General features: G+C 42.7%; 1 protein-coding gene across 1 annotated transcript in view; it reads left to right on the top strand.

Annotated features, from left to right (window-relative positions):
- The window catches only part of SYN3 (synapsin III), a 189,523-nt gene that overhangs the window by 33,981 nt on the left and 130,419 nt on the right, over positions 1–25,123 (top strand). The window contains exons 4-5 of the mRNA XM_013092067.5: positions 11,624–11,715; positions 24,813–24,969. Of these exons, the coding sequence (XP_012947521.1) occupies positions 11,624–11,715; positions 24,813–24,969 (249 nt within the window). The remainder of the gene's footprint in view (positions 1–11,623; positions 11,716–24,812; positions 24,970–25,123) is intronic.

Consider the following 25,123-nt stretch of genomic DNA (forward strand, 5'->3'; position numbering starts at 1 on the left):
CAGCAAAATATTTTCAGCTATTGAAAGCCCATAGGAACACTGAGAAGGCTCATGAACTGTTATCTAATGTGCTCTGCAAGGCACTGGACAAATATTCTGTTTCTCTGGTAGCACAAGGCATTCATTTCAACTCAAGACTCTTCATGCTGGGGACTGTTCCCTCCTCTCTGTGTTGGTGCAGTGCCTGGCAAAATGAAGTCCCCATGTTGACTGAGGTTTTACATGTTATTGTCACAGCAGAAATGATTATTAATAAATATTTGCAGGTACCTAATTTGAAAGCAAGCATAGTAAGAGAGAGATGTATATATGAATGGGTGATCATGAAGGAATGATATGCTTGCTTTTTCCCCTTTAGGGCTATAAAACTACTTGGGTGGGTAAAGAAAGCTTGCAAATGTTGTTTGAATGACCTGATATTTTCTGTCTTTACAAAGATGGTGATTCTGTGTTATGTATGTGTGTGTATAAAAGAACTAATGCAGTGGTTTTGAAGACTTTCTCAGGACCCACTGCTCATGACAAGTTGCTCCTTCTCTTTTCAAAGGGCTGTTGTCCTGTTGCCTAAGACTGTATATGAGAACACACAGTCAGTTTAAATGTTGTTTCTGGGACAGAAAAGTTAGAAGGTTGTTTTTGCAACTGTTATCAATAAATGCTTCATTTTTCTCTTTTTATTGGTGCCAAATTAGTTACTTCTTGTTAGCAAGAACAACTCTCACTTGCACTTTCTGATCAAAGCCTTTATCTTGCTGGCTGTGGCAGTAAATGTCTTAAAAGAGAAAAGGAAAAAAATAAAATTAAAAAAAAAATAATCATACTTCTCCCATTGAAGCATAGAATCAAATAACAATTGCCCTTCAGACCTCTGATCCAACCTTCTGTACCACTCAAAGTAGGGTCAGCTTCAAAGCTAGACCTGGTTCTCTTCAAAATGACTTACTAATTCTTCCTTAAAACTCCAGCCTCTGCCTTTGCCCTCACAGTGCTTCCCCTCAGCTTCCACCTGAGCTGCTTATGAAAGGCCTATCTCCAATGGCTGTTGAATGGAGAAGGGCAGAAATGGACTCTTGATCCGCGATGGGTTAGACCCAGTAATGACCCTTGTCATCGTCACTAAGAGCATATAGCATTTCCTCTAGGACTCCTTCAGGAAGACTCTTCCAACCTGTCTCTTGAAACCCTTCACGTGAGCTATATGTCTGTGCTTGAGAAGAGGCACCAAACTGCTCTAAAACCCTTAGGTTAGCGTGACTCTGCTGGTGAGGACCACTGCCAAGTCCCTCGCAGCCCTGTTAAATACCAAGTGGAGTTGAGTCTCTCAGTGACTGCAGCTCTCTCTGCCTGAGAGAATGAACCACACGGTCTGAGAGCTGGGGAACAATGAACAAGGGTACGAGCTTCTTCCTTTTGCCTCTCCCCACTCCTCAGATCAGGCAACCAAACCTTGGTGTAGCTGGCAGGGAACTGCTCTCGACTCCACCAGACCTCAAACACAGCAGATATGATCTCTTTCCCCACTTAGATCACTGTCTACCAAGGGAACACAGAAGCTGCATTGTCATGGGGAGTCCTCAAGTCTGACCTCAGTCCTCTCTGCATATCGTTGAGGCCAAGTGAGGGGCATTTCTTTCTTCAGACTCTGTTTTTTTGCCCCTTCTTTTTCTTTTCTTTTTCTTTTTCTTTTTCTTTTTCTTTTTCTTTTTCTTTTTCTTTTTCTTTTTCTTTTTCTTTTTCTTTTTCTTTTTCTTTTTCTTTTTTTCTTTTTCTTTTTTTCTTTTTCTTTTTTTCTTTTTCTCTTCCTCTTCCTTCTCCTTTTCCCTTTTCCCCATCCTTTCTTGCCTGATTATCTGGAGCCTTCCTCCACTCTTCTTGCTCTTTTTTGAGTAAGACTCTAAAGTGTTGTGGAACAGCAAACCAGAGGCTGAACACAGATCCTTTTGACGTGAAAAAAAATAACTTTCTTCTACAATGTTCTTATGGGGAAAAAAAAAAAAAAAAAGAAAAAAAAAAAAAAGGCAGGAAATAGCTGTGCTTATCCAGCTGGTGCACACCTTTCTTTTTGAGATCCCAGCTCACCGGTCTTCTCTACTGTAATGGTACCATGAACAGCACAGAAACTGTGTGGTGGCTACTCAGTTCCAGATGAGCTCTGCATCACATCATGGTTTGACTTTCAGGGATCTCTTGTGCTACTTGGTCTTCTCAGTAAGTTCATGTAGTTTTTCAGCTTTCCATTTGATCTTGCTTCAGATATCCACATACCATTGCCTCAACCAGAAACACAGTTTGCCTTAGGAGAATTCTTAATACCTTATAGGAAAAAAAAAAAAAAAAAACCACTTTTGATCTGAGAAGCTAAATAACAAAAAAACAGAAATTGAATAGCAGAAAGCAGTGAAAGGAAATATCCAAATGTTTAACAATCTTGAAAAACCACATTGGGGGAAAAAAAATAAAAAAAATACTGCTATAATTTTTCTGACAGTGCTATTTTTTTTTTGCCATTCTTCCAGGGTGCTCAATACTTGATTTAAATTGAAGGAAGGATTTGCCGTGCTGCTTTTCTCTTTCATCTCCATGCCTATTACATCTTCCTTCCTACTTAGCAAGCCATTTGGGCAGTTTTTGGGTGGAAGCAGAGAAGGAAAATGTTTTGTTGTAGTTTTTTTTTTAAGTCACGACATCACTTATTTATAGTGGAGTAGGAGCACTGAAAGCAGCACAGTCTCTCTCTCTCTCCCCCTCTCACTCTCAGCAGCGGGGAGTCAGTTATCTAATCTGGTTGTACTCCCCTACCCACTCTCTGAGCTGCCTCTCCCCCTTGGCTGTCATTTGAGGAATGCAAGACGTATGTGATCATACTGTCTCGCTCTCTCTGTCCCCCACACCCAAAACTGCAGAAGCCATTGGCTGATTTCAGCTGAATTTGAGAAACAGGCAGGAGTTTCAAGATATTAAGTTTCTACAGCTTCTTCAGCAGAAGTGAAATCAGTTCTTAGACACTGGATAATCCACAGGGAAGAGACTGTTAAATGCCATCCAGCCACTCAGGGAACCACTTCTGTAAGTCTCAGCCTGTACAAAAATAGGTTTTAGAGACTCTCAAAAAAGCTTTTCTGGTTATTTAGCACAGAAATGAACCAAATGACCTTGATACCACCCCAGTCCATTGCTCTTTAGCCAAGTCTGTTACCACTAACAAGGGACAAGAGACACTGTGGGCACCACCTGGTGCCAATGAGTAGGAGAAAGAGCTGTCAGGGATACTGCTGCTGGTATATATACTGTCCAGCCTCTGCTCTCTCCTGTGATTCATTAAAATGAATGTGACTTTGTTTCCATCTTTGTTTCTTCTCTTCTAATCTCCAGCATAATGCCCCAAACTTATCTATTAATTTGCTTTAAAGGCTGCAGCATTTGTTACCACACATCCTTAACTGAAATCCAGGGACACAATTCCATTTTCTCCTCCCTCCTGGCTGCAGAGGAAGAGGTTTTCAGCTGAGGGTTGAGAAACTGGGAAGCAAATGTGCTCCTGGAAGGAGGCAGGAGAAAAAGAGACATAGGAAGCCATGCTGTAAAGTGTAAGAGGCAGAACCAAATGCCATTGGTAGCAGCAAGGGCTCCACTCCTGGAACACAGAGAAGCAGACTTATTGAATGACTTTTATTTTCTACAGTCCCATGGGGGCTGGAGGCATTCACAGTTAAAGTGCACACAGAGAAAATCACTGATGCCAGCAGCATCTCATCATACGAGCTGTTCTACTTCCCTAATAGCCTCCATTTTTACATTAGACACATTTATGGATTTCAGTTCATCCAGCATAATGTCTGTTTCCAAAGCTTACTTGCCCTCTTAGCCTGGATGTCAGAAGACCCCCCTGAGGAAATACAGACAAAGCCAGGGAAACTACTGGGGGGGAGGAGATTATCCCTGCATGCAGGTATGCAGTGTGTCTTTCCTTTAATGGGACAATGAATCTACCCACCTGCATTTTTTCATAAATATAGTGTTGGCATCAAGAAACCTGACTGACATCCCTGAGTCCTGTCTTTGATGCTAATCCCCAGAGTGAGGCATAGTGCAGCTCTGCAGCTTTCTTTCTTTACCGCATCAGTAAATGGGGTATTCCTGCAAGAATTAGGCAGATAAATGCCTGGTTTGATTTTAGTGTAACATAGGTTTGTAAAAACTAATACTTAAATGCAAATACTCTCCTGGATTCAGGTCTTACTTCCTTTGGAGGCAGTTTTGATTACGTTTCTGTTATCTGAATTTTTTTTCCACTATATGTCCTTCTGGAGCAACAGTAGTCATTCAAGAGACTGAATGAATCACTGATCAAAAAGTGAAAATATGTTTGACTTATTCCCATTAAACCTTTGATAGTTTAAGTCTTACTCAGTGAGGGTAAAACCCTAAGCTTTAAGAAGCAGCCAAATCTAAAAATACACCTCCTAACTTATGCTAAAAATAAGGGGTTTAGGTTTTGAACCACATTGCTGCTTTTGCTTGCCTTAAGATTTCTGGCTTTGAGAACTGTAGGTTATACTGCAGGGTATACTGCAGCTCTTTTCCTCAGGAAATACAAAATCTAGGTGTTTTTTGTTGCTTTTTAGAAATGAAAAATATAAGTTTGATAATGTAAATTGGCCCTAAAGCTAAGTTAAGCTTAAAGAACCTTTAAGTGCCACAGGAGTTGACACTCTTCTGAAATTAATAATTAATTTTAGTTTTATCTTCTCGGACCATCTTTCTCCTTCACTAGCCAGAGGACAGGAGACATTAGGAAATACAGTATACTCAGGAGGAGAAAGCCTTATGCTCTGTGAAACATTTTCCATCTCTGGAGGCAACTGGTATTAATTCAACACCTCCTTCACCACATTCTTTGCCTTGTCCCAAAGAAAACAAAACTATGCACGCCTTAAGGATTTCACACGACTCTGGGATTTCCAATAGGAATCATAAAATGTCCTGGGTTGGGGTCTCCTTGTGCGTTAGGCTTTCCCTGTGCACAAGGATGCTGCGTGGCTGTGTGCCACCAGCAGAAGAGGGGAGGGATGCTGGGGCTGAGACGTGGACAACTACAGACCCATCAGTCAGCTCGTGGCACTGTGGGCAGTGGCCAGGTGAGTGGGACACTCAGCACCTGTCCAGGATGCCGATGCCCACAGAGCAGAAGATGTGCAGAAAGAGGTCACTGGGATGACTGTGGAGACCTGAGTTATGAAAGGGGACCAAGAGAGTCGAGTTCGTTTATGCTGCCTAGAGGCAGAAGGAGATATTACTGCTTTTAATAAGTACACCAGTTTAAGAAAGGGTTTCATGACATGGTACCTGCAGCAGCAATGGGTCATACCTTATGGCTCTGGTGGTATTCTCCAATTCTGTGTCTTGCATTGACTGAAGAGAGCACGTGAGAGAAAGAAGAGAGCACAGACCTGGCAGGCAAGAGCAAGCAGCACTTCTTAGAGTCTTGACCCTGAGGGTACCTTTCTTTCAGGTATTTTCTGAAGGCATTTTAATATATTTAGAGACGTCTTTCCTGGCATTAGGTAATTGATGGTGCAAGGGGGAAAAGTGTGAAGGAGGTTTGGCGAGGCCAAAAAGTTTCTCAAAATATTGATTCCTGTTGTTTGTCCAGCCGTCTTCTTCCCACCATTTCCTGCCCTTGACAAGGTGGGTCCATCTCTGTCTGACATGCATTCTTCTTGCACAGCTCATTCATTTGTCCCCGCTGCCTGGTTTATTTTCAGGGAATGATTATTCAGTGAACTCCTATGTACATGCTTCTGGAAAAGTCTTGTGGTATAGATTATGACTCCATTGGCAGCATTGTCAGGAAAAATGTTGTACTTGGCTCACACAGGAGATAATTGTAATACAAATCATGTCTTCCAGTTCCATTGTGCTTCTTGTTCTAAAGCAATATTTTCATGTGCGGCATAAAGTGGTCTTTTCAAAAGGTAGAGACTGATAGGCCCGTGTGTGACTGTGAGAATTAGCCTCTCATCAAATAACTGTATAATTTTTATTCATTACATGCTTAAGGTGTGGGTTTTTTTTTCCAACTAAAATACAGAAAGTAGTTCAAGAACAGCAACAAAAACCTCACAGCTTTTCCACATACAAGCATTCATGAAAAAGAATTCATGAATAAAGGAAATTGGAAGAATAGCAAGAATGACTTAAAATTATGAATTTCGTAAATATCTAAAATCTTGTTTTATTATTTTATTTTCCATTTGTTTTTTGGAGGCTTTCAGAGTTCATGCATTTGAGCTATTTCCTGGGATCAAAAGGTTTAGAAATGTGGTTTTGCTAACTAGAACTCCAATTGTCAGGCAGTCACATGGTTTCTGAAAAGAAAATTTAAGAGACAACTCCAAACGCCATTGGAGCTGATGTGCCAGCCAGCACTCTCCCAGGTCAAGGTATTAGCACCAGCACTGTCTGTGGGCTAGGAGCAGAGCATACGTCCTGGCTTCAGGTTTTATAAAGAGCGGTGGTGGAAGCTGTTCTTGGAGCTTCACAGCAGTGTTCCCCTCCCAACTCTCTATTGTCTCCAAGGGACAATGTCTCAGCAGAGAGATTTGGGAATCAGGGGTTGCTTAATCTCTAATTCTTCATGTATGTGATTAATTCATGTATCAAGTACACACTGCCCTGGTCCTCCCCCAGTTCACATCCATATGATTTGTTCACTCTCCTGCCTGTGCAGGGATTAGGGACTGCTTACCTCCCCCATGAAATGCTTGTAATGGTTGTAGTGAAATGTGCTGTTACTGGAATGCAGTCTGGTGTCTGCCAAAGTTTCTCTTTCCTTATACGTATTGGAAGGTCCACCAAGAAACTAAAGCATAAAATCCACTAAGGAATGTATGGGATTTGATTAGACATTAGTAATTCTTCATCTGAAGTGCCCAAGCCATGACACAAACCAGCCTATTATTCTGACTGCATTTTGTGTCACAGGAAAGGAGGAGCAAAACAGACCCACAGTGATAATTGGTGAGGAGTTGCAAGAGCAAGATTAGATGAGCAGAGAGCCTTGGTCAGAGGCTGGTTGTGTAGCACAGTTTACTGGGAGATGAAACAGAAAGTCTCACAGGGACATGTTGGGAATATCTGGGGAGATGGATGGTGCTTTCCAGGTGGAGAGCTGGCTCTAGAGGGAGTTTAAGAAAAAAAAAATAGCAGTCCCTTTGCTCAGGTTCTGTCCCTTGTGATCCTATTTAACAAATCCCACATCATTTTCCATGTCAGTTCATTCCCAGAGCTCCAGACCTCCATCAACAGCAGGCTGGGGGCAGGAAGGATGCTGGAAAGGATACAGGAAGGTCAGGACCTAGATCATGGGTGTACAAGCATGTGCACACACAGCAGGGATGAGAGAGGAGAAGAGGAGAAGCTTGGGTGTGCATAGTGAGTGTCATCTCAGTGACACAGGAAAGGAAAAGGAAACCAGCCCTCCCAGGCCTGTGGGATGGTTGGGCACAACTGGTGGGTAGGGGAGAGACAAAGGAGATAGGAACTGTGGAGCTCCAGTTTGCCCCGAGGAGGAGGGGAGAGCGGCCTCCTCAGAAGACCCCTGCTCACTTGCAGAAGGCTGGAGTGTAATGCCAGACTGAGCAGGAGTCTCCTTTGTAAGGCAAGTGGCTTCGTCCTTCCATCTTGCTCAGCAATGGTCCGGTCTCGGCTAAAAGATCATGGTGACTGGGCTGTCACAACCTAAAACTATTGCAGCCCCATCAGAGTGAAGCCCAGTGACAATAACACTGCTGAAATTGCCTAAAAGAGAATCTTACAGGAATGTTTGTTTTTTTCTCTAGGGAAAAAATAAATAAATAAAATAAAAAATAAAATTAAAAATTAAAATTAAAATTAAAATTAAAATTAAAATATAAATATAAATATAAATATAAATGTAAATATAAATATAAATATAAATAAGGAAGAAGGAAGGGTAAGTCTTCAAGCAGTAAGTCTTCAAGTTCTGCAATGGGCTTAGAAAGCAAGAGGAGAAACTTAGGTCAGACATCAGGAAAACTTTCCAAGGTTGTTAAAGCACAGATTGACTGAGGAGGCTCCTTAACCATGGAAGATACAAAAAAAGTTACATAGCACCTACACACAACGGCAGAGGTAGACCTGATCCTGCCTTAGGAAGGAGAGATGGTCTGTCTGATGTCTTGAAGTCCTTCCACCCCCGTCTTCTGTTATTCTGTGAAACTTGGTTTATGGTTTAAATCCAGCCTGAACACATGCCTCCCAGGAAGCGTTTTAACATATGGCTGTCAGGCCAGACATTCCACTACGGCATAATTTAAAACGACAAAATCCTCTTTGTTTCATTCTCAGCAAACAGAAACAGAAACCCTAAAATAGTTCAACAGAAAGATACCGAGTACCTAGGGAACACTGATGTGAGAAATGGAGAGTAGGTTAAGATTTAGTCCAAATGATCTGGAGAGATTTGTGAATCCAAATACCTGAAATAGTAGGCATTTTTAACATAACTATCCTCAAAATATTTGTGGGCACTCTCTCAAATCTGGGCCTCATGAAAATTCAGAATACAAGTCCCACAGTCTGTATTAAATTATTCTTAAAATGAACTGTGTCACGTTTGTCACATGGGGTTCACTCTTACCCTAGATGTTTTTGCAGCCACTGGCACCATCTGCAAAGCAAGCATAAAACACCATCTGACGTATTTCTGCCTAATTTTTGATGGGTCCTAACAAAAATTGCTGTGCAGGGCAGTGGAGAGCTGCGCTCTCCAGGTTCGTGCAGTTACCTGTTACTCTATCTGCTCAGCCTGCTTTCAAAGGCCTCTTTGTCTGCAAGGTAAGAGCAGGCTGGAGATGATCTCAGACTTGAAAGCCCAGCCAAGGGAAATCATCAGGCTACAAAACCCACAAAGTCAAAAATACAGGGAGCACTGGAAAATCAACAGGAAACAATTTCTGCTGACTGAAGTTTTCAGCCTTCTTCCAAGCGCCAGCTCGCTGCAGCCTGTCGGATCGGACAAAGCAGCTACATGAGAGCAGCAATGCTCCTTGACTTAGCTCGTTAAAGCTAAGTGGCAGGGAAAGATTAGGGACTCTTCCTCAGCTGTGGTTGTATTTCTGGGCGTTTTGGGGCTGGGGTAATGCTGTGGGTTTGCAGAGTCCCGCAGGCCCTGTTTCTCCTCGCTCTTTGCCAGGGTGCCCTGGACAATGGTTGCCACAAGGGATTTCTCCCTTTCTTCTGGCTCTCGACATTAGCAGGCCTGAAATTGGTCCTGGCAGTTTGGTATGGAGCACTAAGCAGCTCGGGGGATTCCCAGGCCTGTTTGGATGTCAGGTGTCTGAACACAGCTTTGTTTGGTCCGACCGCCTCTGGGCAATGCCTGTCAGGCTGGCTTAATTCAGCTGTACTTGCCAGCCCATCAGATGAGGACTCCCCACTATGGAATTATTATGGAAGAAAAGCATTAAAAAAAATAAAAATAAAATACAGGCCTAAAGCTAAAGCTCTGATTTCATATCTGATGATGCTTCCCTCAGCTGCAAAAGCCAAAGGTCCGGTTCAGTGGCTCTCTGACTGGGGCCTCTCTGCAGTCACAGAGGTGGAAAAAACATCCTTTCATCTCCCCATTCCATAAAGCTTTCACAAACACATGAAAGCTATCAAGCAGGTATGCTGTGTCCCACTTGGAGCCACTGGAGAGATTGCTGATGGTACCCAAAGCATCTCTTCTTGCTGAATTTGTTCAAGATGAACTCCCACTCCTTATTTTATTGAGTTTTTTAAACATACTAAATGCAGGTGAGTTTTAGAGGTACGGATTTGCTTTTCTCAGATCCAATATGATCACTGAAGATCAGCTAACCTGAGCAGTGTGGCAGTACCATGCAATCTTATAAGAAAAGTCCAGCAAGTCACCTGAATCACTGCCATTGTGTGTGTGTGTGTTTGAAGTAGGATTTACTTCTTGGCAACAGGAATTTTCCCCTTCCTTCCATTATAATTGTGAGTTAAAATGATGTAAGATCATGTAAGGGTGTTGCTTTGAAAAGTTTACACAGGGCCGCAGACATGAAATCCCATTACATCATCAGGTCAACAGTCCACAGCCATTGCTTTCAAATTACGTGGATTTTAAAAAAAGAAAGTTGGAAGTTATTTTTTCATTTGTCGTCTGGCCTCTGAGCCTTTACAGGTGCATTAAGTCTCCATCTGCAAGTTTTTTCCATGAGGAAAAAAACATGGTGTTTCTTTTTTATTATTTTTGTATTTTTTTTCTGTGTAAAAGTTGTTCCTGGCACTATCTTCCAGTTCCATCTAGTAGAAATATCCAAACATTAAATACTACAATCATCGTAATAAAATCACAATAAGCAACACCATCTAAGTGCTCTGATATTAGGTAGCCAGTGGTTAGGAGATGATTTTACTGCTGCCCAGTCTCCACCATACTACCTCTGAAAGAAACACATTAACAGGCAGGATTAAAAAAGCTGTTGAAAGGGAGAAGACAGTTTTTTTTGTCTGAAAAACTGAAAGCTGATTATTTATATATACAGGCAAATCTCATCTTGAGCAGGCAAACCCAATAATTTAACACAGGATTCTGAATCCATAAAAGTTAACTGGAAAGAAAGACTTTGCATAGTCCAACAAAAAGCACCATATATGAATAGGTTAAGATAGCCTGAGCTCTACTCACTGGCTCGTAAAAGACAGGTTTAGGGTTTGGAGCCTGAGTTTGGTGCAGATCAGCCAATCCCAACGTCCTCCTCCTGCTCTGAGTGGCTTGGGCTCACCAAGTCCTGCTGGCACTGCTGCCTGCCCGGAGCACAGTCAGCTGCCACGCCACAGGATTGTCACACCTCTCGCCCCGTTAATCGCTGTGATTTGTGTCTTAACCTTCACTGACACTCTATGCAGCCAGAATCACTCAGTGCACATTTACCTTCTGCTCCCCACAGCTTAAACATTCCCTGACAACCTTTCCAGACTCGTAAGTTGCACCTCTTTTAGAAGATAAAGTGTTTTAATAACTGTGTAGTACCATTAATAGTCTGCCCAGCTTCGCTAACCCTTTAATAGTTAAAATCTTAACAAGTAAACTGAATTAGGTGGGTGCCTCTGCTTATCACTTTCCTATAGCATAATGAGTCCTTTTAGCTATTTATGGAGGTTTAAACCTTTTGTATTAGGTTTATGGCTGGCCAGTGGCGTGACAGCCAACTCAGACATAATTCTAAATGAATGTTTCCAAGTGGAAACTTGGAATTTGAATTCAAATGACCTTACCTCTTTTTATTATTATTATTCTTTCCTGTATGTGTTTTTCATCTTGCTCATTCTTAATTCCTTCAGTACTTATTACTGCAATAAGCCTAATCCTGTAAGTTTGTACACCCAAGTGTGGGACCATAAATACTTCTGCAGCCTCTCTGGGGCAAATCAGCTGTAACAGGATCTCCCATTGCCTCACTGAAAAATAATAATAATAATAATAATGGAAAGGCAAATTCCATCTGAAGACAATTCTGTGTCTGTGTTCATGTGTTTATGTCTCTGCTGTCCTTGAGTAACGCTCTGTCCTTTTGCTCCACTCCAGGCTGAGTTCTCTGAGCTGAACCTGGCTGCATATGTCACTGGTGGCTGCATGGTGGACATGCAGGTCATGAGGAACGGCACCAAGGTGGTAAGGTGAGGAGTGCCAGCTTTTCTTTATAATCAGTCTTTCTGGGGAGATCTGGGAGCAAGCAGGATGACCTCAGGGTCTGGGCAGTATCTGAAGTAGAGCAACACAGACCTGATGATTTCAAAGTTTCCCAAAACGCATGGAAAGACTGACCTGACTGGTGGTTTTGTATCAGGTCTCAATTGCACATTATGCCATACAGTCATAACTTCCAGTTCAGACCCTTTATACAACCACAAGTGCCTCCTTTTTAGGTTCTTTTTAGCCATAAACCTCCTAATAAAGGGACAGACAATGGATCTTCCTTTCCCTTGATTTTTTTCTCTCCTAGTATGTCAACAAACTAACCTTCATTGTAAACAAAGGTTTGCATCATTAGCCTACCTGTGTTAGGTCCTGACTCTGGCAGACTATCATTGCAATAGCCACAAAGCCCCTCCATAAATATAATCCTTTTTTTTTATTTAAAAAAAAAAAAAAATCTCGCCTTTTTTTGGCTGAGATTCCTCTTGCTTCAGCCTTGGTCTGTGGTATATCTCACAGGTTAATACCATAACTCTCTTTGGTGGGGATTTCTGTCCCTGCTGGAATTACTTTGTAATTGCAGTCATTGCAAACAAAGACTCTTCCTAAGCAATGCTTCCCCAATCACACATTCAATTCACTTTCCAAACGCATTGTTTCCCTTCTTTCTGACACCAGAGTGCCCACAATTTGGACTTAATGCTATACAAAGTGCAATGTAGGTTGTCATATCGGTGTATGATGTTAAAATGTGTCTGTTTACATAGCCCTGAAATTACTTTCCACCCCAGGCTGTATCTTTATTAGTTTCTGTCATTACAATTTTCAACTCTGTATTTCATCTTTGAAACAAAAGCTTTTCCTTTTTCATGTAGAAATCTCATTGTTATTCCCAATCCATTTCCTAGCCTTCCTACTTCTTTCTGTACCAATTCCTTTGTCCTTTTTAGTGTATACAACATTTTGAAGTTTAATATTTTTCACACATTTAATTACTCTTTTGTCTGTTTGCTTCTTGTTCGGAAACAGAAATGCGGATATGTGTTATACCATGCAGGGAGATTTTTGAAAGGGATTATTAGAGCAGCTGAAAAATGGTGATTCTGACAGTGCTGGGCTCAGTTTAATTTCTGAGGACGTCATTTCCAGCCCAAACAGTCCAAAACAACACTTGTCACTGTCAGTTAGCTGTGACTGTGGTCCATCAATTCATTTCAGGTCTTGACATCTCTTAGTATGTCCGCAAGTCTCCGTTCTTTAGTACAATTTCACGAGTCTCTGTTAAAAACTTTAAAGGTTGAGTCTGTTATATCCATTTGCTTTCTTTCGTCCCATGAATGTCTGTTTCTCAGTGAAAGACAGCATACGTCCTGTGAACCTACCGCTGGAGCATCCATCAGACAGCGCACCGCACTAATCTGCTCTTGTGTTCACTTGCTCACAACGCTGGAAGGCTTCCCAAGAACCATTTCCTAGGTTGATCACATCTTCATTTTCCTTCCCATGCTTTTCCTCTCAAAGCCATTCATACGTCTGGCAGAAAGCTCATCAGCTATTAAACTGAAACTGAAGACAAAATTTATTTCACAGGAGTGTCTGTGGCATAGCATTCATGTTTCTGCTTTTGGTATATACAAATGCACCAAAACTGGCCTCATGAGGCTATTTATATATGAAATATGTATTTATATATGAAAATGCATATGTTTTTATAAGTGGCAGTAGTTCAGCTCTCTGTGTTTTCATCTAAGTATGCTTATGGAGGAGGTGGATTTGCCTCTGCTTGTGTAGAGATGCATATTGCTTGTCAACACACCAAGATACGGTCGACACTGTTACCCAGTGAGAGCACAGAGTTGCACACACCAGGGTGCAACCACCTGGGTGCAGCTTGCTTCCTACTCCAGTCAAACCCCCCTCATCCTGCCCACAAAGATGCTCTCCCTGGCCAGAAGCTCATCCATGTGCACCAACCCCTCCAATATGAATGTGGTGCTAGTCAGGGGCGAACCCTGACTTCCCCCGAAAAGGGGAAGGACTGAAAAGGATGTAACATCATAGGAATAAATGTGTGGTTCCAAGCTATTGTCCTCAGCAAATACTATTGAAGGAACCAAGAAGGCCTCGAGAGAGACAGGAAAGGAATTTCTGCTGCCCAAAGCACTCAGAGGCTGCTCAGTTAAGAGCTGTTTGTACTTCAGGAACAGGAAGGTCCCAGGGCCTGAGAACCACAAAAGTAATGGAAGAATTTTGGAAAAGAGATTTATCAATACTGATAATTATGACAGTAGTAAAAATAGTAAGAACAGTAAACTTTAATAAATTAGAATGAACAAAAATTGAAATGAGAGACTAATATTTATAGGATACCAAATCTTTTGACTTGGATGCAATCCTTCAGCCTTGGTGAACACAGACTGAGGCCACCAAGGAAGTGTTCTTGGTGCTGTATTTTGGTCATACACGTCTTTTTTTCCATCACTTATAGGGCCTCTGCTAATTATTAAGCAAGATATTCAGTCACAAGTCAGAATGTTCCTGGCTGGTGAGATATCGTACTCATGGTGTTTTTTGAGCACCCTGAGCCCATGGAAATCCCACCTACAAGTTACAGGAAGGTATCATGGCAGTGTCTTGCTAACACGCACATTTAGGATTCTCCCCCTGCAGGAAACCTGCCTTCTTCACATTTCTCTTCAAAGCAAAGGCAAAAGTGTGGTGGGTTGGTCTAAAAACAGTGAATGCACTACAGGCCAGTGGATTTTAAACCAATGACATGATAAACACTTTTGTTATCAATATTAATAATAACAGTAATAGTAGTAATAAATCAATCACTAGGATATTCTCTCCAGTCTTATATAATGTTAACTGAATTATTAACTTATTAAATTCTGCCATGAATGAGAACATACAACAGTCCTTGAAGCTCTCCGTGACAGGACCCGCGGGAATGGGGTTAAGCTGAGGCAGGGGAAATTTAGGCTTGACATCAGGAGGGGGTTCTTCACAGAGAGGGTGGTTGCACGCTGGAACAGGCTCTCCAGGGAAGTGGTCACTGCACCAAGCCTGACTGAATTTAAGAAGAGATTGGACTGTGCACTTAGTCACATGGTCTGAACTTTTGGGTAGACCTGTGCGGTGTCAAGAGTTGGACTTGATGATCCTTAAGGGTCCCTTCCAACTCAGGATATTCTATGATTCTATGATTCTATGATTTGCCACTTGCCTTGGAAAATTTTGAAGAAAAAAAAAAAAAGAAAAAAAAAAAAGAGCTTTGGAAGAATTATTGTTAACTAAAGAGACCAAGGAACTTGGTATACAGATCTCCATGACTTCTAGCCTGTATATCTTTAAACAAGTAGTTGTTTAAAGGTTAGCACACAGTATAACAGAAGGCAGGAATGGCAGGAATTACTTTTCTTGCCTGATTTTAATACAAGTGTAGCTCCCAATGTGTAATTTTGTAGTAACATAACTTCTTATGCACTGGTCCTTGTTACCCCAGCACTTCTTTGGATACAGTTGGCACTACAGCTTCCTCAGTGAAATCTTAAATATAGGAAACAGGAGATGGCACTTATGCATCCCGGAGGATCAATCCCTCACTGACTTAGACAGGGTGACCACTTCAACAGAGAAGTGGTATCATATCTGGGTGCAATGAATAGGCCATTGTGGAGCAATTAAGCAGTGTGAAATAAAATAAAATAAAATAAAATAAAATAAAATAAAATAAAATAAAATAAAATAAAATAAAATAAAATAAAATAAAATAAAATAAAATAAAATAAAATAAATAAAATAAAATAAAATAAAATAAAATAAAATAAAATAAAATAAAATAAAATAAAATAAAATAAAATAAAATAAAATAAAAAACAAGCATGAGTGATGCTTACTTTTAAATCACTTGGGTGAATTTTTCATCATTCTTCCAGGGCATCTGCAACTTCCTTTTTTACAGGTCTACAGACCTATACACATGCACACAGATATACAGAACTGTCTGGAGTCTAATTTACCTTAGGAACCTCTTGGGCTGTGTCACCTCTACTGGGTTTAGACGTAAGGAATGGGATTTTTATTTCCACTTGTTCTTCATTTCTCTGAAGGGCTAACATTTACTAACATTACTAACATTTCCCACAGTGAAAACAGGCTGTCAGTGTTGGCATGGCACCTATTCTGAGGTGCATTTATGCTTTCAGGATATTATAAAAGTGTCCCAGTATAAATGAGAATTTGGGCTGTCTCTGCTTCTGACAACGCTTAGACTCCCAAACTATGATCTCAGCCTCTGCATTAGATTAAATGCAGTCCTCTGTTTGCCTTTTGGGCTTTACAAGCCTTCAGCTATTAATTCCAGTAGATGTGGGAATAAGGCAGGGATATGTTGAAAATCTGGACAGCTTTCTTACATAAGGAATACTAATGTTTCTGGGAGCATTTCAGACTTTTGAGGATATAAATTAATCATGCAACAGACTGCTCTCATCTCCTGTCTCCCCGTTGAGTTGGCTTTTTTGCCATTGGGACTGATCACCCAGGGCAAAAAGCACATTTTGGTGTGTTTGCATGGGTCCTACCACCATAATGTCCTGGTGCAGACCTCACTGTACTACCACAGCACAAGCAACAGCTGATGGACCAGGAGATGCCCAGGGGCTGAAAGAGGAGGACCTTGTGTGGAACAACAGCCCCGGCAAGTGGGGAGGAGTGACAAAACTGACAGCAAGGCAGAGAGGAGCAGAGAATGTGGGACAAACCCTTTCTGTGGGAAGGATCCCTGCCATGGTTGCAGCATTTAGTCCTCCAGGCCTTGCCCGAATTTGGCTGGTCTGTGTAAGGACATGCGTGTCTCACTCCGCTTACCACAGGTGCTATGCCCATGTCACTTGTAGCTGTGGTGTGGTCTTGAACTCTGTGTCCTCCATGCAAGCCCATTCACTCCTTTAATTAACACTGACTTTCCCATTGGTTCCAGCTGATTCAGCGCTCATACTAAGCTCTGTGCTCTGATAACAGGACAGCTGCCTGTTGAATGACCATCCCACATAGACCAGTACCTGAAATGCTATTTTCTCAAAAGGTGTTTTTGCACTGCAGTACAATCATAGCCTGAGGAGGCAAATCCTTTTGCATGGAGGAAGCAAGGAGGAAACTGGCCACCCTGTCAGCAGGCATTTTCTTGCTATTCAGAGCTTGCAGAGCCCAGGAGACTTGTACTCTGGTTAAAAAATAAATAAAATCCAAGATACAAGGCTCTTCAAAGCTTGCCAAGGATACTGTCCCCTTCCCAATGCACCTTCTCCTATCCCAGTAGGTTCGATAAGTAGCTCCCTGCAAGATGTGTCTGGGTTTTCTAGCCTACAGAGGCCATGCTTTCTCACCACACAGTAGCTGTGCATTGCTAGGAGGTGGATGTTTTCTTGTCCCTTGAAGAGTATTCACTCCCAAGAGATGGTGGTTCCTTACAGTTCTTCTTCAGGGAGAATGTCCAGGGAATAGCTACCGGTGTTGGACACTGATGAAGGGTGTATCAGCAGGCAGTAGGTCGCCATCCACCTTCTTGCCTTCCAGCAAGTTTTTGTCAAAGAGGAACCCTAGGCTCTGTCTAGCCTATATCTTCTTAAATTTAACTCTTTATTTAATTGGGGATTTTTTTTAGATTTTTTTTTTTTCTTTCAAACCAAAAATCTGAAAAACATGGGAGAATTTGTTTGAGAGAGTTTAGATTCCTAGAAACCAGATGGAAAAATATATTGTGCCTATAGCTCTCCCAAGATTCACAGGATTTGGCATGCTGTATAGGACAATATGTGCTATGTATTTAACACTGAGCAACATTTGGGCAACATTTTTATATTGGTGGCATGGCAATCTGTACTGCAGTGGAGAAGTGCGTGTAACCTCGTGTGAGCTTTTAAAGTGCACCGTAGACAAAGCACCAAAGTGTCAAACGTCCTCTTCCCTTGCCTAAATACCCTTCAGAGATATCAGACTGGGACAAGGTGTCAGACAGGGTAGACCCTGGCAAGCTGCTGTTACACATGAAGCAATTCAACACCTCCAGCAAGTGATTCCCATGTGGGTGACAATTTACCTTCATCTTCCACTAATTTCTCCCTCTTCCTTACCTTCCCGTCCCACTTTTCTGAGCTGGAGCTGAAAAAGGCAGAGAAGTTGGGGCATGCTTATTTATTTCTTTATTCTCAGTTGCTTCCATCTCAGCTCCTGCTGTTAAACAGCTGCTTGGAGGCCTGCTTCTCTCATCGGGGCTTACTGATCTCCCAGATGAATAATGTCCCCCTTCACCTCCCCAGCAGCTGACGCCCAGCCGACATGCAGGCAAGATGCTGACAGTTATTGGGAAAACATTTGGCGTGCAGGCAGCTGCAGAAAGCAAAAGTCACTCTGAGCAGACGAGGGTGGGGAGCATCACCGAGACTAAACCATTCCCTGGCCCCTTTTACATCTGCAGTAATTCTTTCCGATAAGAAATGTGCTGCCAGGGCCTGAAGCACTCATTAATTAGTTAATCCAGGACTGAATGCAAGAATGATTAAAGACTGTTGTGGATTGTTTCAGTCTTGATCGGCTTTTTTTTTTTTTTTTTCCTTTCCTGACTTAATTTGTCTCCTTTCCACATGGGTTTTTAGTAAGGCTTTATCTTCATCCAGGGAGCAACACAATGGAGAAGTGAAGGGCCAAATCATGCTGCACCTGTACTTTACTGGTCAAGGTGGGTCCTCATTAATGGTCTGCTACTGGAACAGACTGTAGCCTCAGCAAGCACATGGGTAGTAACAAGTTGGAGGGTGTGGAGTGGTAGATATGCCAAAAGGCAGAGCTGCCATTTGGAGGGACCTCAACAGCTGGGAAAATGCACCAACACGAACTTCATGAAGGTCAATAAGGACAATCACAAAGTCCTTCACAGAGGGAAGAATAACCCCACGGACCAGCGCTGCTGGAGAGAAGCTGGAGAGAAAACAGCTCTGAGAAAAGGACCTGGTGGTCCTTCTTGTGTGCCCTCGTGGTGAGGAAGCCCAAGCACTGGTTCAATGGGCGGCATTAGCAAGGCTGTAGCTAACGAGACATTATTCACATCTGGAGTACTGTGCCCAGCCGTGAGCTCCCCCAGTATAAAAAAGACATTGACAGACTGGAATGTGTTGAGTGAAAGGCCACCAGGATTATTGGTCAAATACTGGAACAAGTGCCCAGAGAGGCTAGGGGATCTTCATTCTTGGGAATATTCAAAATTTGGCTGAACAAGACCCCAATCAACATAACGTAATTTTGTAATTTACCCTGCAATGAGAAGGGTGTTGTATCAAATGCTCTTCAGAGGCCCTCTCTGACCTAAATAATACTGTGACTTTATTTTATGTTCTTGGAAGGTATTCAGATCACCTTCTGTGAAATCTGTGATGCGCAAGTGTTTTGAAGGCAAGCTGCTGTTGGCAGGTGTGGTTGTTATTTCTTTGAGATATCATCAGGGTCCACATGCTTTTCCTTGTCAAGGTCAGTCAGTTTACAAGGAAAACACATAACAGACTTCAGAGACTGCCACAGTGCAGATCAGAGAGTGTATGACGGGATTTTATGGCTCATTGGTCTAGCGCCGAGAAGCAAATCAGAGCATCTTCCAAGGTGTCCTCCTCTATATATAGAGGTACTGGTCCTACTGCAACCATGATTACCATGATTCCTGTTTCCTGCTGCTTTTGCTACACCAATCTCCCTCACACCCTGTGGTATTTCCTCAGGTATTTCTCTATTAGTGTCCCAAAAGACCCCCTGCTCCTCTCCCCCAGCCCAGTAAAGTCATGTTTTTCTCCATTCTATGTTGCTTTCTTGTTTCTCAAGAGCCAGCTCTGCCTGAGCTTACGTTCATTATTTCTTTGAATAACCACAGCAAGGTTTACTTCTTTCTGTGGAAAATGACATGAGGTTTTGACTGAAAGAGATTTTTTTTCTTTGTAAATTACCCGTGTTAGCATGACATCCAACAGAACACGAAATCTAACATAATTGTAAGTGAAAATGTCATAGATTTCTTATTGCATTTCAGTAACTTAATAATAATACCATTAATGTACAGGTAAAGTTCAAAAAATAACTTGTTCCTATTTGTAAATGTCATTTTTGATTAGCCTTCAGACACCTGAGGCAGTGCATAGTTGGAGGGATTATTGTACTTCTCAGGTAGACGCAACCACTTATGGTTTGGACTTGTGCCTCAGAAGCTTGCCTGAAGGCTCCATTAACTCCCAGTAATGCAAAGCTTGTATCATATTGCATAATTATGTGCTTTTCTTCCTCTCCATGGCATGCCAAGCAGATAGGAGAGGTTGTGGAAGCGAATTGCTTAGTCAAAAATGTGTTGCACAGTTGGAAGTGGTTTCTGAGGAAAGGCTCCTTGAATAATGGAGAAATGGCAGGCCCTGAGGTGAAGATGTTCTTCTTCAGTGTCCAAGGAGGATCTTTTCCTATTGACATGAAGGGCCAAGTGCCTTTCAAGATGCGCAGTCTTTAAGAAAGAGAGCAGGACAGCCCATCTTCCTCCCATAGCACAGGCAAAAAGTGCTCTGAGCTCATCACGGTACTAAGGTATCTGAGTCAGCTGCAGGTGATTATACACAGTGGGAGATGGAAGGGATTATTAAAGGGTATTTTGACAACATAATCTATTCTTGTGTGTTCTTTCTTCATGCCCATGAAGCCATTTCTGCTTCAGTGAGAACAGCTGAAGGGCCAGGAAGCAAGCCAGAGTCATGTCTATAATCAGAAATAAGAAACAGGAGATCTCTTTAAGGCATGAAACCTCCCAGCAGGAATTGCTGTCATCATCTCTTCTCCATCCATTCACAGTGGCCGGAGACCTGTTTTCCAGAGAGAAATGTTATTGATGATCTTTTCTGGGTTGATTCTCCTTTTATCATTAGAGAAGTTAGATATGGAGTCACCAGGATACCTACTGCTGCTCCTGGGTGGTTTAGCTTCCATAGCTTACATCAGCAATCTCTTAAATTGTTTTATATTCCCTCATTTCTGACAATACTGTTTCCAAAACTGCTAATGCTGTCACAGATTTAAGAGCAGATGGGTCCAATCTAAGAACTTATATTCTGCGGTCAGATCTCTTCCTTCCTTTAAAATATTAGGTATTTGGGATCCAGGCTTTATACTTAGGTTGGTGTCACATCCAGTTTTACCACTAAGAGAGAAAGAAACCTCAAAGTACATTGGAACAAGTTGAAAAAGAGCTTGTTAAATGCAAACAAGCATCCTGCATCAGAGTCCAGGCTCGGGACTGGGAGTACCAGCATCTTCCCTGCCAGACAGTTGTCATCACCCAGGGGCGGCTGACTCTGGTAATTGATGGCCAATATCAAGTTCCCAGGGTAGGCTGAGCAGCTGCTATGAGCTGTGGCTAGCTTCTGGGACAAGATGGCAACTACTGTAAAGGAAGAGCAAGCCATGGGCACCCATAGGGGCTGCTTCACCATGGGGTGGCCAATCCTGTCATGCACTACTTAGAGCATTGAAGGGCTTCTGCTGCTGTGGCTGTGCCATCTGCCAGAGCCTGTGGCCACGTGAGCTGCAAGGAATGTTCTTTTCCATTCCAGAGGAAAACACGATCTCATCAGTTATTTCAGTCTGAAAATTAAACTTTTCCAGTCTCCCGATTGTTATTGTTTTATTATTATCATTATTTTTAAGAAAGGATTCTTGTACCTTTTCACCACTCTGGGAATGAGTAACAGACATTTTAGTGGCCTTTATTTTGCTGGAAAGTGCTAGGAGCCAAACTAAAACCAAAAGTGCTAGGAGCAAATGAAAACAGAGCCCTCAAGGTCTGAGAAGGGGTTTCTCTAAAAGGGTGGTGGCCAAAGGTAGGCTCCAATTTTCTCCTGAAAGCTTCATCCATCCATCTGTCACACTAAGGAAGATTTCTGACTTCAGATAGGTGTCTGTCGTGCAGCCCAGGCACTGCACCAATATGCAGAGCACAGCTCATAAGCAACATGTTTTAAATGTGTTCTACTTTCAGTTCCATTTACCTATGCCATCTCCCTGTCTATTATGTGTTTGAAGCCCACTAGGCTCCCTTGTATTCTTCCTGTGACCAAATCTACATGTATTTCTGTGAACTGTCTTTAGCAGGAGTCTAGATACAGTTTTAGTCAGAACTATCCATGGTCATCTAAATGCTGGCTGGACAGATCTATGGAATATGGTGGGCTCGTGCTCCTGCCATTGCACTCTTAGTCCTGCCAGACTGGGGTGCTTAGGACCTGAGCTGCTGAGTTTGGCTCACCCAATGGCTTTGGCAGTGGTGTTTCAACTGTGGGACTTCTGCCGAACCTGTCTCTCTGCCAAGGTTTTGAACTTTCTTTCATGTGAGATGCTATTGTGTTGTGTTAAACTAGGAAAAGAAAGCAGTTATACTACTGGTTAACCCAAATCCAAGGCTTGCTATTTAAAGATTTACACTCCAAGAATAAGGGGTAGCTCGCAAAAGTAATCTTCCACCAAAAAAAAAAAAAAAAAAAAAAGAATTCTCTTGTGTGAAACAATTAAGCTCTTCTCTCTTCACTTCACTTGTAGTCCCAGTTACTCAGCTTTCACACTGCCACTCCCACCATGATCATTCATGTTGCTTTTACTGTCTGCAACCTTTTCTAGCCCCTCGTCTCACATTTTGCCACTGGACTCAGCTTCTCCTTTACAGCCGCCTCACAGAACCCAAGGCTCTCTGGCTGATGTTTATTCGCAGCTAGTCCCAGACCCTGCACTCCTCTGCCTTGTTCTCAGTATCCATGGGAACATCATCATTGTCCCACAGTGCAAAAGAGAGATTCAGTGACCACCTTCACTGTAGAGATTCACTCTTCATCTCCTGCGTGAGAGAGTGCCCTGCCTTCCTACATGATGCAGACTTTGAGAATAGGCTTTTCTACATTTATTCTGTATTCTTGTGTCTGTCTTCCAAGCTGAAAAACTCTTCCTTTGCCAGGATCTGAAAAGACAAGAGCTTTTTTTTCTAAACTTTTGGCTGTCAGAGCTAAAGCTGCAGAAGGCAGCTTCCCAGCCACTGCTTGTCCTCCCCCCATCTGGCTACACTTACTCGCATGCCTCCTCCCCACCGCGTCACCTCAAGCCCACCCTTGTGTCAGGGAGTTGCTAAAGGGCAAAACCAGCAGCTTCCTCCAGGGATACCAGAGCACTGGTCTCAACCATTAGCTCTGAGGCCCCAGTAAGAGCTGTTCCCTAAGTCAGTCTGGGGGAAGACGAGCCATAAGAGAGATCGGTTCCTTCTTCATGTGCTCTGCAAGCAGTATGAAGGAGGAATGTGCCTGAAGCTCCTGGTCCCCACAGACCCCACAACTGTTTAGTGAATCAGTGGAGACATGGAGTCCCGGTCATAGGAAGCTGATGAACCGTTCCTGAGGACCTGTGCCTGCCTCTGGGCTGCTTTCTACATGGCAAGTCCAGCAGAATGGAGGAGTTAAAGCTTTCCAAGATTTGCATTTATTTGCTGTTTCTCAGCAGGGGGTCACTGCTTGCTTCACCCCCATTGACACCAGGGAGGTCCATAAATCAGCCACACAGTGATAGCGCAGCCCTCCCGATGCTCATTATGCATCTCGCTGCTGGAGGAAAGCACCACCTTTGGTGCCAAGTACATTAGGGAACACGCCTGGGTTTAAAAATACTCCATGGGAGGGAATCACAACATTTCCAAACATTGGCGTCTTGCATCACAAAAGCAGAGCATGTGCCTCGCCATGTCTAGAGCAAGAACAAAAGCCCAAGGCCAACAAGCAAAATGAACAGCTCTAAAACAACAAAGCGGCTCTGGGTTCTGTATACAGTGTTTGTTGCCACAATCTGGCCCAGACTTACCATCTCCGATTTCCTTGCCAGAATGATGGAAATATAAATAGGGGCTATAAACCCAGCTCATATATCCGAAGGATTGAAATTATAGTCTCTTAGCAAGGAAAATGTTCGAGGGTAGTGAGGTAATGGGACCTGGTTACAGAGCTCATTTCTCTGAAAAACTTTAATACAGCATGGAAATTTTTCCAATGTCCTTGATGCAACCTTTGTTAAAGTATAAAGTAATCCCCCATTTCAGTGGAAAAGCCCCTTCTGTGCCTTCAAGAATGAACTGCTGAGCTCCATTTTGGAAACAGTTTCTTTCCAACTGCTGTTTCCAGAGATTTCTGAAGGGCTCCAAAGGCACAGCATCACCGAGGAATGAGATCTGGCTGTTTGCAAGCTAACCCGTCGCCTCTTGGCTTACCTAGAAAGGGCCTCACTTTTCTGTCAGTTTGCTGAGAGCTGCTGCTGTTGAACCATAGGAGTCCCGGCTCCAGTCTTGCTAAACAATATTCTGGAAGTCCATGCCATGAGTCACAGAGCTGGATGAGGGGCTCTGCTCGTTTGATTAATTACATTACCATGCCTGTCCTTTATTTGTTGACTCATAGCCATAAAAGCCCGGGATGTGCTGCGTATGTAGTAAACTGATTAAAGGGGGAATGTATGTAAATGCATGGATGCATACGATAGCTTTTTGAAATCCCTCATGATCTTCCCACCCACTGGGCATTGCTTCAATATCGAGTTCAATCGTCAGGAAACAAATTTGCTCCCTCATCTGCGTAGCACATTGCAATGAGCTTGCCAAATACAGCCAAGCTTTCTGAAAGAAAAGAGAATCCCCCCACCAGTGAATTTATGACCCTTGGCTCCCACGTGTGCCTTGTTCTTGTGCATGCCTCAGTGACATGGAAACTGTAGAAAATCTGTTTGGCCTCTTTCTACACTCTCATACTTGCAACTACGTTGGAATTTTCCTTCTTTTTTTTTTTTTTAATGACTATGTTTTTTTGTTTGTTTTCTTACCTTCTAACGCAAGCAACACATGAGGAGAGGCCCAAAGAAGAGTAACATGTGTTAATGAAAATAAAAGGAGAAAGGCGGAGAAGAAACACAGAGAGGCTGGAAGTACTGCTGAGTGTGGAAAGTAAAATGTCACTTCCCATGTCTCTTCCAGGTCCTTCAAGCCTGATTTTGTCCTGATCCGGCAGCATGCCTACAGCATGGCACTAGGAGAGGACTTCCGCAGCCTCATCATCGGCCTCCAGTATGGTGGCATCCACACCGTCAACTCCCTCTACTCTATCTACAACTTCTGCAGCAAGCCCTGGGTGGTAAGTGATGACCCAGGTCCACTGCATGCCAAAGCTGCAAAGCAGATATCTGGTACTGATAGAGCACCAAACTCAGCCTCCAGAGTTCTTTCATGGGAATTCACCTTTCTAGGGTAAAACCACAGTCTAAACCACCTTAGTAATTCAGCTGGGA

This window comes from Anas platyrhynchos, chromosome 1 (genome assembly GCF_047663525.1).
Source record: "Anas platyrhynchos isolate ZD024472 breed Pekin duck chromosome 1, IASCAAS_PekinDuck_T2T, whole genome shotgun sequence".
NCBI classification, from domain to species: domain Eukaryota; kingdom Metazoa; phylum Chordata; class Aves; order Anseriformes; family Anatidae; genus Anas; species Anas platyrhynchos.